At 46.2% G+C, this 12,635-nt stretch overlaps 1 protein-coding gene across 2 annotated transcripts in view; it reads right to left on the reverse strand.

Annotated features, from left to right (window-relative positions):
* The window catches only part of CCNYL1 (cyclin Y like 1), a 371,242-nt gene that overhangs the window by 256,474 nt on the left and 102,133 nt on the right, over positions 1 to 12,635 (reverse strand). For both annotated transcript variants that reach the window (XM_069225961.1, XM_069225962.1), the window contains exon 3: positions 12,574 to 12,608. In XM_069225961.1, coding sequence (XP_069082062.1) covers positions 12,574 to 12,608 — 35 coding nt within the window. The remainder of the gene's footprint in view (positions 1 to 12,573; positions 12,609 to 12,635) is intronic.

Raw genomic sequence — 12,635 nt, forward strand, 5'->3', positions numbered from 1 at the left:
ATATTTCTGGATTTCTTTTTGTTTTTGACCACATGTGCAGCTTGACTATTTTGAACAAAAATTGACAAATTGCAATGTTTATGGTTTAAAGAGACAGTTTCCAATTTCAAAGCCAAGATAACATTAACTTCCTGCATTTCCGGTTCTGCCTTTATTTTTCGGACTGTCAATCTTCTTCAAAACGATGGCCCTAATCTAAGATTATCCAGGTGGGTGGGGATGGGAAATGCATACTGCTGCAGGCCAGGTCAGAAAGGTACTCCAATTAGTGTTATATAATCCTTACTTTTTCCATCCTTATCCTCCCTACTACATTGGCATATTCGATGACAAGGAAACAGACCAGGCTTCACATTAAAAAAAAAGTTAACATTCTTAATCAAATAAATCATCTTCCGTAAGAGAAAAATGAGTCAAAGAAATAATGTTTGCTAAAAGCACAAGTGGTGTCCCTTTTATTTTTTTACCCAGCTAATTACCGTGATAGATTCTGCAGCGACTGAACGATAGAACAATAAATTAGAGAACTGTTGATTTCAGTTTACTTTTTTCCCCATTGGGCTTTATTTTTACACCAGAGGTAACAAGCATGATTCAAAAAAACATTAACAGTCGTTCATTGGGCGGGGTGGAGCTTGCTGCGCACGAAGATAGGAGCAGCCCAAGCCAGCTCTCCGGGCCAATGCAACAATCCTTCACGATCCTGCAGTAAAAAACACAATCTGCATGATTGACAACACTGCCCCCCGACTGAGCAATGCCTTCCACATGATTTACAACCCCCAAAGGACTCGAATATACTGGGCGGCTCGAGTGCCGGACATGGGGGCTTACCTGGGTTACTGTCACGGCACCTGCAGCGAACAAGAGCAGCGCGGACTGAGCGCACCCCTCGCTGGGGGAATAGCGGTGTTGGCCAGGTGATTGCCGCCTGGAGGAGTGAGAGCACAAGCGAGGGACTGAGGTGCGACAGCCCCTGCTGGAAGAGTGTAGTCAGAGGGGAGCAGCCAGCCAGGACCACAGACAATGACATGGCTGGGGCCAGGAACCTCTCTGCACAGAGTAGGCCTGACACCCATGATGGGCACAGTTGTGGCACCCTGAAGCAGGGACAGAGACTGTCATGCTAGCCACCCCCCCTCCCCCGAGCATGTCTGCAGCGGGTAGAGTACATCGAGCACCACCAACACTTGTGCCCACATCAGCACCCAGTGTATGAAATTATAGGTGCGTACGCCTCTGGAAACTGTGGACTGCATTCTGTGACGCTTGGTGGCAGAATTCTATGTCAGGCCTGGAGGCTCTGATTATGCTTCTCTTTCCATGCTTTAATTTTTCAGCAGCCAATAGAAAGACAAAAACAAAGACATCACTTCCTGTGACAGACCATGTGACTACCACAGAGACCAGCCCTACATAAGCCCCCTCAGTCAAACACGCCTCTTTCTTTGCTGCTTCACAGCCAGTTAAGTGTCATTGTTTATTTCCTTGAATATTACGATCGCGGAGCGCACATCGGTACTGGCGTATTTAATTATATTGCCCGTACTCACTGCGCGCTCCGCTGCTTTTCTTGATGCTTTTGTTGTGTGTTATTTTGGGAGTGTTATCCTCCCAGTGATGGTTTTTTCTAAACCCTCACATTTTAATACGTGGAGTGGGAGTTATGTTTAATGTGCTGTCCTCTTTCTATTTTTGGTGTTTTTCCTCACACGCATGCGTATCTCGGCTGACTCCATTCAGCCTTTATTCCTCAAGAGCTCAGAACACGTGTGAGATGAGTGTTCTCGTCTCAGGAGTATTTACACCTGCTCTCCGTTATACGCCCACTTGTTTATCCGGTTGGCCTGTAATAATTATAACTAGGCTCTGCTTCTTTGAATTGCCACTTGGTGGCCCATATATATTTTCCTGTGTTTATCCTGTAATATTAGCAGGCCTCCCGCCACACTTCATTCTTGGCTTTGGGATTTTTTTTCACTGAGCCTGCTTTAAGGACTGTCAGCTTTGCCTCCCCACTTCACTGGAAGTCATTATTGGCAGATTGTCTGCCCCTTTAAATTCTCACTTGTGTGACCTGGTGTTATTTATTATGGCTGGCTATACAATAGAGAAGACTCTGGGGAAGGCCTTAGGATGATCCTGATGGGTCCTTTGGGCAAGACCTTGTCTGTCTATTCCCTCAATGCTGGTGTTAGACACACTGTTAATGTGGCCTTGGCCCAAACCATTCCGCCAATTAAGCATCACTTATTGGGTTTTGCAGAGCAGCAAGGCTGTATGCCCAATTCTCGCAGCCAGGAAGAGCTGCCCTTTTTTACAAGATTCCCAGTTCAGCCTCCAATGCAAATCCTCATCAAGCTGACTTTGACCAACGTTTGCAAGCTCTGTCTACGGATCACGATTATTCTTTGTCACAATGTGTTCATCCAAGAGATGTGAGTAAGGAGGATTCCGATTCCTCTGCTTCGCTGCAGGCTCCAGAGAAGGACCCTGATTCTCCTCGTAAACGTAAGGCCAAATCCGGACACGCGGAAGTGCCTTCTCAGCCCCTGAAAGTCTAACTTTCGAACCTGAGGATATCATCCATCCCAGATCTTCCTGGACTCCGCCTTCTGAGTTGGCTGAATACATTCAGGCTCACATTCGCCATAGCTTTCACAAGGACGTCCGATCCCATTTGAGGTTGGAATGCCCCAGACCTGATTTCTCCTCTAAGGTCACTGAGACACCAGAGATTGATCCCACCTTGGCAACATCTCAAAAAATTCTCTAAAGATCCCAAAAAAGGGCATTGATTGTGCCGGGCGAGTTTGTCAGGATAAACTCCTGGATGTCGCGGGTCTTTTTACTAAAATCCTGGAATTGGGTTTCCAGGCTAAGGAATCAGGGGTCCCTGTTAACCCAGAAGTTCTGGTTGGTTGGGCCCAGGGGGCCTTATGTTTTTTGGGGAACGCAAATTGTGCCATCTCTTGTGAGAGGCAGCGCTCTATTCTACTCAAGATGGATCCCAAGCGGACAGATCTGGCCTCCTCTGAATCAGGCCCATTGGCTCAGGGTCTGCTTTTTGGGTCTTCTTTCTTCAAGGAGCTTTCAAAGTTCACCTCCACCTACGCCAACCTGGACAAGGCGCAGGGATTCATAAAAAAGGTTCTTTACCCCCTTTTTAACAGGGCAGGACGCTATAGAGGGAGAGCCTTTCGCTGAAATTAATATCAAGGCCCTTCACGTGGTTCCTACCAACGTCCCAGAGGAGGCTACCAGGTCTCCGCCTCCACCTTCCATCACACAAGGTCCAGTGGAGGTCGCAACAGATTCCGGAGAGGGAAATCTAAGGGAACCTACACCTCCTATCAGGAGTCCAACCCTTCAGGTGAGACTTATTTCGATTTCAGAAGTGATTCCGGGGGGGGCAGGACAGCTTTATTTGTACACAACTGGCTAAAGATTACCCAAAATCCCAGAGTCCTAGGTGCAATCCAGGGCTTCAAACTGGAGTTTTACGATTCCCCAGTTCAGTGAGTTACTCCTCTAGAAATGTATTTTTCCCTACAAGATCGGGAGTTCATCTCCTTGGAAGTCACAGCTCTTCTGGACAAAGGGGCCATAGTAGAATCCTCCCCACACCCTCACGGTTTCCTCAGCCCTATTTTTCTTGTAGAAAAGAAGGGTGGCGGTTACCGGCTTGTTCTAAATCTAAAGGATTTCAATAGAAGGATTATTTAATCGCCATTTCAAGATGGATGGCATTCATTTTCTATGGGACATCTTAAGGGAAAACGATTGGATGGTCCGCACAGATTTAAAAGGATGGTCCGCATAGATTTAAAGGATGGTTATCTGACCATTCCTATTTTTCCTCCTCACAGGAGATTTCTTCAGTTTCTATGGATGGCAGGGCCTCTGTTTCGAATACAAGGTCCTTCCTTTCAGCCTGTCCTCGGCGCCTGGGGGCTTCACAAAGGTGATGCCGCCCCACCCCCCCATTGCAGAACACCTTTGCGCCAAAGGGGAACATCTGATCATATATCTCAACAACCTTATCATGTCTCAGTGCCCTCTTCTTGTATTGGCCCATCTGGAATGGGCGATATCCCTCCTTCAGGACTTGGGTTTCATAAACAGTCAGAAGTCCATCCTGGTTCCTTCCCAGAGGTTGGAGTTTGGGGGCTTTCACGTTGACTCTATCCTAGCCTAATTGATACTTCCTCCCTCCAAGGTCTACAACATAAAGAAGGAACTACTGGCACTGTTGTCTAAACAGATGGTATTTTTGAGATGCCTAGCGCAAATGGTGGGCCTTCTCTCACTGTCCATTCAAGCAATATATCCAGGCCCTCTCCATTACCGGGCCCTTCAGCATCTAAAGATCTCTCATCTCCAAAAAGGCCTCAGTTACTCTACCCTGGTTCCCCTCTCATCCGAAGCCAGGGCCAAGATCCAGTGGTGACTCAATCAGATGGATGCTTTGGAATGGGAAAGCGATCTTTGGCTCGTCTCCGGAGATCGGGATCGAATCCGATGCCAGCCGCTGGGGCTGGGAAGCCAATTGCGGCTCGGTGGTCACAGGGGATCGTTGGTCACAGGCGGAGCTAGTGCTTCATATCAATTGCTTGGAACTCTTGGTGTGTTCTTTTGCGATTCGCAGTCTCTCTCTGAGAGGTCAAATATCTCGCCTCTTGGTGGAGATAGCCAAGGACTTTTGGCATTTTTGCCTTCAACATCGGATTTCGGTGATGGCAGAGTATATCCCAGGTCACAGCAATACGGTAGCCGATTAGCAATCTCATTATCTTCGCGACTTCAGCATTTTAGACTTCACCCGAGAATGTTTCACTCTCTCCAATGCCTGTGGGGCCTTTTCTCAATAGACCTTTTTGCGTCTCGCCTTAACTGGCATTTGGATCAGTTTTTCAGTTGGTGCATGGACCCAGAAGCCCAGGCGACCGATGCTTTACTGCAGGACTGGTCCCAGGTCCTGGGATATGCTTTTCCTCCCTTCATGATGATCCTCAGAGTTCTGACTCAAATACATCGTCAGAGGGCAGAGCTGGTGCTTGTGACTCTGGAGGGCTCAAGCCTGGTTTCGTGTAAATCTGGAGAGGTCTTCCATGCCGGTCATTCTTTCACATCGTTGGAACTTGTTGCTAGACCTGATGGGCCTTCCTCATCCTCTAGTGCAATCGCATTCTCTAACCTTGGTGACCTGGAGAATTTCCGGGAACGATGCTCTCTCCCAGGACTTTCACACAAATCTCTCGATTTCATCTCAAAATCCTGGGCACCTAACACCCACAAGCGTCACGCTTCCGCTTGGAAACGCTGGTATTCTTGGTGCACTGAATGGTGTGCTGATCCATTCTCAGTGGATTGTTCCATGATTCTAAATTTGTCTCATTTAGCAGCTTCAGGCACTGCCTACAGATCTGTTAATAATTACAGGTCAGCCATCTCAGCAGGTCATGTTCCCATCGAGGGTAAACCTGTTGGCCAACTTCCGATTGTGTGTAAACTTCTTCGGGGAATTCGGTTTTCGAACCCTCCTCAACTGCGTTATTCTACCCTTTGGGATGTAAATGTTGTCCTACGTTTTTTAGATTTGTGGGCGGTAATAAATACCTTATAAGCATAATAAATTTAGCAACTATCTGCTAAACTTACTATGTCTTTGGTATCTGGTAAACAGGTTTCTGATGTAAAAGCATTAGATCTCTCGGGTAGAGATTTGTCTCCTGAAGGAGTATCCTTTACTATTTCTCGCTAATACTAGATCAGTGTTTATCCTAGTTTCCCGGATAATTCTAAGCTGTGTGCTGTACAATGTTTAAAAGATTATGAGGTGAGTACAGCCAAATTTCGTCCTGACATGGGTGGTCAATTGTTAAATTCCTTAATGAAGCCTTTCCACCCAGTATCTTCAGCCACTTTGGCTAGATGGATGCGGTAGCTTATAAGCGAGGCGGGCATTGATACCACTAAGTTTGGGGCCCACTCTGTGCGAGGTGCCATGGCATCTAAAGCTTTTTCTTTGGGTTCTTAGAGGACATTTTGAGAGCGGCTGACTGGTCGTCTGAGTCTACCTTTAGGGCTTTTTACTACAAATCCATTTTAGATGTTGCAAAGATTGTTCTAGATCAGCCTAAACTAGCATAATCGGAGCCTCCAGTCCTGACATTGAATAAAAAAAAAAATTCTAGCTTTCGCGTCAAGACTTTTTAAATTCTATTAAGGACACAGAGGCAAGATTTATCCCTCCCTCAGAAAAGTGTTTGGTATAAAATTACACGTTATTGATATGTCTTGACTTTCATGATATGTTCCTTTTCTTATCGCCTCCCTTTTGAATGATGACGAAATATCAAGGGGTATGGTTCAGTGTTTATGGCTCAATTTTTGTTTACTCTCAGGCAATGAAGACAAGTGACTCCTGTTCTTCTGAGAACGTCGTTCCGGTTATCTGGACTCTCCTTCCCAGACTCGACCCGTTGGCCCCTTCGCTGGTTGGATTCAGTGGTTCCATTGAAGCTCCTGTATGGTTCGCTTTTTCCTCCGCTGGGGATTTGTTCTTGAGACTTACTGTTATTTGAGACTCACACAAAGAAAGAGGAGGCGTGTTTGACTGAGGGGGCTTATGTAGGGCTGGTTTGTGATAGTCACATGGTCTGCCACAGGAAGTGATGTCTTTGTTTTTTTCTACTGGCTGCTGAAAAATGAAAGCATGGAAAGAGAAGCATAATCGTCGCCTCCGTGTCCTTAAAAGAATTGAAAACTTCTTGACGCGAAAGCTAGACATTTTTTTACCGTAGCGGGATACAAGGGTGGACCGCTGTGTGGCTATTTTTGCCCGACTTCCACACAGTGTACAGTAAATGTACTGCTGTTTACTGAGGCCTGGCTGCAATGCTTCAGTTGTTCACCTGTGGAGCGGCCCATACATGCAAACCTGTATCGCTTGGGCAGCAACAGTGTGCCACAGAGGAATCAAACTCCCATGCTGGACCACCAATGAGGTGACTGTGGCACGACTAACTTCTACATCATAAGGAAGGTATCTATTAAGTGTGACTTGGGGCACCCCCCCCCTCCTGCTCCTTGTTGGGGACTAAAAGACCGTCAACTGGTGATAATGTCACTCACTGTGGTAGTGGGGGCCACGGGGACTCCAGGTAGGCCTTTGGTGGTAAGGGCTAATGAAACCCTAGCGGGGCATATCGCTGTTGGACCAGGTTTGGGTCACGAACTTTGGCTTCAGGACTCAGACACATCACGTCAGCATCACCATTTACAGAGAGGCGCTCCCTCTTTCACCAGTTTGCTTTCACATGTTCGGTGGGGGATGCCTGGCAGTGTTGGACCAGGATTCTAGCGGTGGCCAGCAGCTGGACTTAAGGCAGGAGGTAGACCACCCCCACTGTAGAAATGGACAAGCCGAACTGAACACAGCCTAAGCAGCAGTTTTACCTCAAAGTCTTACAAATCCCCAGACAAGGGCGGGGAGGTGACAAGCAGTGCACAAGGGGCTTCAGGTACAGATAAGAACACAGAATTGAATCAAGATGGATGGTAAAATTGATCCCCTAACATACTAAACAAATCGTATGTCTGAATGCATGGATAAACAAGCAGGACGGGTAGACATGGTTAAGAGGCACATGCCTGAAGTGGAAGATGAACATGTCACCATGTCTGCTGCACAAAAACATATTGAGAAGATCTTCCAAATGGTGCAGGCCAAAGCCGAAGACCTTCAGGCCCGTTCTTGGAGAAACAATAGTGGGGAATCGCCGAATCTACTAACATCACCAACATGAAGTGGTTTGATGGGCAACCCTTAATAGACTTACTGGGCGTGCAAGACTTTTTCTGACACCTTTATTGTGGAAAGTGCCCACCGCTCGCTGGCACTGCGGCGGTTCAGAGGGCTGCACCGCAACCCCCATCATAGCCAGAATACTAAATTACAGAGATTGTGATGCTGCACTGTGTAAAGCCAAAAATGTTTGGGAGCTTTGACATGAGGGCTTCACAATATCGTTGTACCCCAACTTCACACAACGGGTGCAGGAGGTGAGGAAAGTATTTGTCCCTCTCGAAAGCGACTCCAGGAGCTCAAGACGGAATACAGCATGCTATACCCCGCCAGGCTGAGAGTATTGTTTGATGACAAACCAATGGTGTTCACTGACCCTCAACAACAGCAGCAGTACCTCAAGTGCAGGGAATCCACAAGGAAACAGCACAACTTCCCTACATCAGAAATCGGAGACACAGCACACACAAGATGGAAGAAGAGGTTTATTTGACTGTGCTGCTGTACAATGCTGGTTTCTACTTGTTATTGATCTGTGTGTGGAGCAGCACAGTGTCCAACTGGGACATTGTAAAGATACTGCACCATAGAATGCTTAATGGGTTTCTGGGTGCTGGGCCGCTTGGGCGGTTCGTGGAGTCCTGCCCATGGTTTGGGTGCCACTGCTAAGACTGGAATGGGGTAATCGCACTACGAAACTGGAGTACATGGAAGGACATTACACTGACTGACAAAAGTAATTGTGGAGCAGTAATTAAAGTTGGAAATTGGACTTCGAGATAGGTTTCTGCATGCTTAATGATTTGAATAGTTGCCCATGGTTGGTATTATGTCATGCGGTCACAGAAGCCAGTTCCAGCAGCATCTACCATCACATGTGCACCACATTGTGTAGCTTTGACATTTGAGAGGTTGGGGACCGGAGGGATAATAGGAGGTATAATAACGCTGTGTCCGTTGGGGAAAAACATAGGGTGGATGGTGGGAGGGGGGAATACGGTTTCCATCAAGGAGGTATTGGCAGCAGTTGAACTTTTGTGTTAGAACACTACAGATTATAATACTGAATCAGAAACAGACTGCAGGTAATTGAGGAAGGGGAGATGAGGACAAAGAGACATGGGGGGGGGAATAAGACCTATAGCAAAGTTATGATGCTTAACATGGAATGTGCAAGGATTAAAAGACCACAGGAAATTGAGTACGGTAATGACGTATCTCGAAAGGCATAAAGTAGACATAGCCACATTAGATGAAACACACCTAGCCTACTGCATGCCTAATTTTACCTCCCACGCTCAGGGTGCTGGGTGGAGGGGACTGTTATGGGCATGTAGGGGCTCGGGTGTCCAATTGCAAGTGTTGTGCACTGACTTGGGTGGCAGGTACATAATAGTGAAATAAACTAAGAATGATCTCACTGTACTGCTGGTGGGGGTATACGGGCCAAATCACGGCTATCCGCAAATCTACAGAACATAACATGCCTAAGTGCTGCAGTGGGGAACTCTTCCACAGCTCTTGGGTGGTGACTAACTGTGTACTTTGTCTGGAGCTGCACCACTCTGGTGGGCCCCTGCAGTGACAACCTGCTGCCCTGCACACAATATCCGATATGGTAACAGACAGTGGGTTACTGGATGTCTGGCAGGCTAGGACACCTTAAGCTAGGTTACACACTACTCATTAGTACACGATCTTCATACATGTATCAATTTTTGCCTGCTGTCACAGTAACTATACGCTCATGTGAGGAGCTGTGAGCTACTGCCTCGCACTTGCTCCGATCACTCCTCAGTACTGCCAGATTTGAAACTACATCCTCCCAGACCACCGGCTTTTAAGGGGAAGTTTCCTCCATATTCGTTTCAAGGCGTGGCATTCCGTGAGGAACTGGTGCAGGAAACAGAGGAGTTCTTCTCCACCACAATGGGCTCAGTAGATACATTTGTGAGAGTTTGGGAGGCATTCAAGGTCTACATTAGAGGTATTAGAGGTGTCACCATGTCGAAATACTCAGGAGTGCCAACATCAATTTGGGGGTCGCTTGGTGACACTGGAGAGTGATCTAGCAGAATTAGAACACCACCATAGCGAAACTGGCGCACTGAGGGCCAATCTTGACAAATAGCAGTAGACAGCGCAGAGTAAGCTGACACTTAGGAAAATATGCGGTGGCTCGGTCATACAGTGAGGGAGAGCACCCGAGTGCAGTATAGGCACCATTATTGCGACCCCCGTGGGACGATGATGCAATACTGGAGGTGTTAGATGAGAAGGGTCACCCCTTTTGCACCACCGATGCAATTTCAGATTCCTTCTGCAAATATTCCACAACACGTTACGAATATTGACAGGACCAGGGTGCTAAGGCCACAACAGACTACCTTAATCATATAGAAATGAAGTGGCTTGTGAATGAACACAGGGAAGGCCTTGTGGCACCTCTGAGCCTTGGGGGAGTTTGAGCAGCACTTAAGGATATGCCCTCATGGAAGACAACGATGACCTGACTGTGACTTTTTATAAGTTATTTCAGGATCAACTTATACCACACCTGATTACCTTACATAAGGAAATGTTAACTGATGGGATCATGCCTCCCACCATGTGAGAGACCCTGTAAGTGACACTACTGAAGCAAAGTAAACCGGCCTATCGGAGCTCCTACTTCTGGCCTGTCACTCTTGGACACTAAAATCTATGCACACATTTAGGCTAATAGGCTTGGCCCACGCCTTCCTGGAGTGGTAGCGCTGGAACAAGCGGGCTTTGACCCAGGCAGCTGCTTAGAATTCAATCTCAGAATACTGCTTGGCATAGTACAACAGTTAGACCCTGATGTGCGTGCCACTGTGATATTCCTCGACGTGGAGAAAGTGTTAGATTTGGTTGACTGGGACTTCTGGATGGCTGAGCTACGCCGAATTGGGGTTGGTGAGATTTTCCTTTAACTAGTCCAAACACCCTCTACAAGTATCTCAGTCAATGGGTTGATCTGGCCCTTATCGCCATCACGCACTAGGCAGGTCTACCCCTTGTCTCCCTTATTGCCCTTGTGGCAGAACCACTGGCATGTGCACTGAGGGAGGATCACATGCACAGCAGCCTTCAATTTCTTAACTACAATTTATTAGTCTCGGACTGTGCTTCATGAATACAATCTCTGTTCAAAGGGGTGGGTTTTGAGAGGGTTACTGATCGGAATTTGTATCAAGAGTTAAGAAAAGAGGTTTTCAGTCCCATTACCCAAGCTTGACACTGCTAGGTGGCTGAAGTTTGTGGACACAATACGAAGAACGATGCCTTGATTATGTGTCAGTTCAATTTAAGGACTGAAAAAGCCTAAAAGCTGCATCCCTTTGAAGTACCTGGCCTTTGCGTCTAGTACACATGAAGAGGGCAGAGTGGGGCAGCATACAGGAGAAGAGGAGTTGTGCTCAGGATACATTTATATTGATGGAGTTACCTGCTGCAGCAGTTATGCAGGATGTTGCAAAACAGTGGCAATTTGTTTCCTGCACAGGGAATCTTTTTTAAATTAAGAAACATTTGGTATTTTGAAAACCTCCTTGCATTTGATACCGATACAACACTGGACTAATAACTTGATGTCTAAATATTATTCAGAAGGAAATCATCAGTGTGTTACCTTGCAAGGTGGTGTTATCATACAGAATAGCTTTGCCTTCATAGGAGAGCCATGCCAAATTTCCCCACATACTGCCGTTGCAGCATATGTACTGAGAAGATTCACAATACTGCATTTAATTGTGCAAGGTAACTTCTCAACAGGCATACCTCTTGTTTAACTGTGGCAGCTACTGGATACATTATAATTATTCTTCTTCTTAGTCACAGTGCATTGCAGGATTTTCTTAGGCTATGTTAGCATTTGGAGTTTTGCACGAAGTGTCCTTAAGAATACCTGGACTGAGACACAAGGCAGCACTTCTCAGCTAGTATTTTTTCCTCTTGTGGCAAATCCTGCTCAGCATCTTGGGAGAGCTAGAGTTCTGCAGCACCAAATCTAGAAAGGTGCCATCTGATGAATGTCTAGCATTTTCCAGGTGATACAGATAGAACACATTAAATTTCATGGAGATAGTGGTCAAACTAAGGCTCTGGTAATAGGCAACACAGGTGTATATCTCTTCTAGAGAGGAGGATTTTAAAACTAATCACCATCTCCACAGGTTTAAAGGGCCATGTGAGGAATACTTTTGGAATAAACTGTCCCACATTGATGAGGTGATAAAACCTGGCTGTTTCAGTAGAGCTGAACTTGGAGCAGAAAATAGATCTGAACAGGGGAATGTGGCCCTCATTAGGAGGAGTCATGTGGTCCTCTGATGCAGAGATGCCTAAGTAAAAACCTCCAAACAGGGTGTCGCAGATTTCCTAGAGGACTCATCGAGATCTAGAACAGACACCGCTAAAATTCCTTTTAGAGCTGATGTAAAGTAGAGAATGATGTTCCTTAATCAGCCTAATGAATACTAGTAAACAAGCTGAACGGATGTATAGGCAAAATCAGAATACAGCACTAATCAACGCAAGTAGGAGGTTAGACAAGTGTTCCGCTAGGCTGAAGATAAAACGCAATGTGGTATAATTAGATTAACTATATGTTCTAAAAGGGCCAAGGCAGTACCATATAAACTGACTATATTTACTGTTTGCTAAGTTTTAGCTAAAAATAAATTAAATAGGATGGCCACCAACTTTAGAAATAATGATGAATAATTTACTTATTTACTTACATGATTGATGTGATTACTTTTCCTCTTTTCCCTCACTAGAACAAAGCAAAAAAACATATCAA

This window comes from Pleurodeles waltl, chromosome 3_1, assembly GCF_031143425.1.
Source record: "Pleurodeles waltl isolate 20211129_DDA chromosome 3_1, aPleWal1.hap1.20221129, whole genome shotgun sequence".
In the NCBI taxonomy this organism is placed as follows: domain Eukaryota; kingdom Metazoa; phylum Chordata; class Amphibia; order Caudata; family Salamandridae; genus Pleurodeles; species Pleurodeles waltl.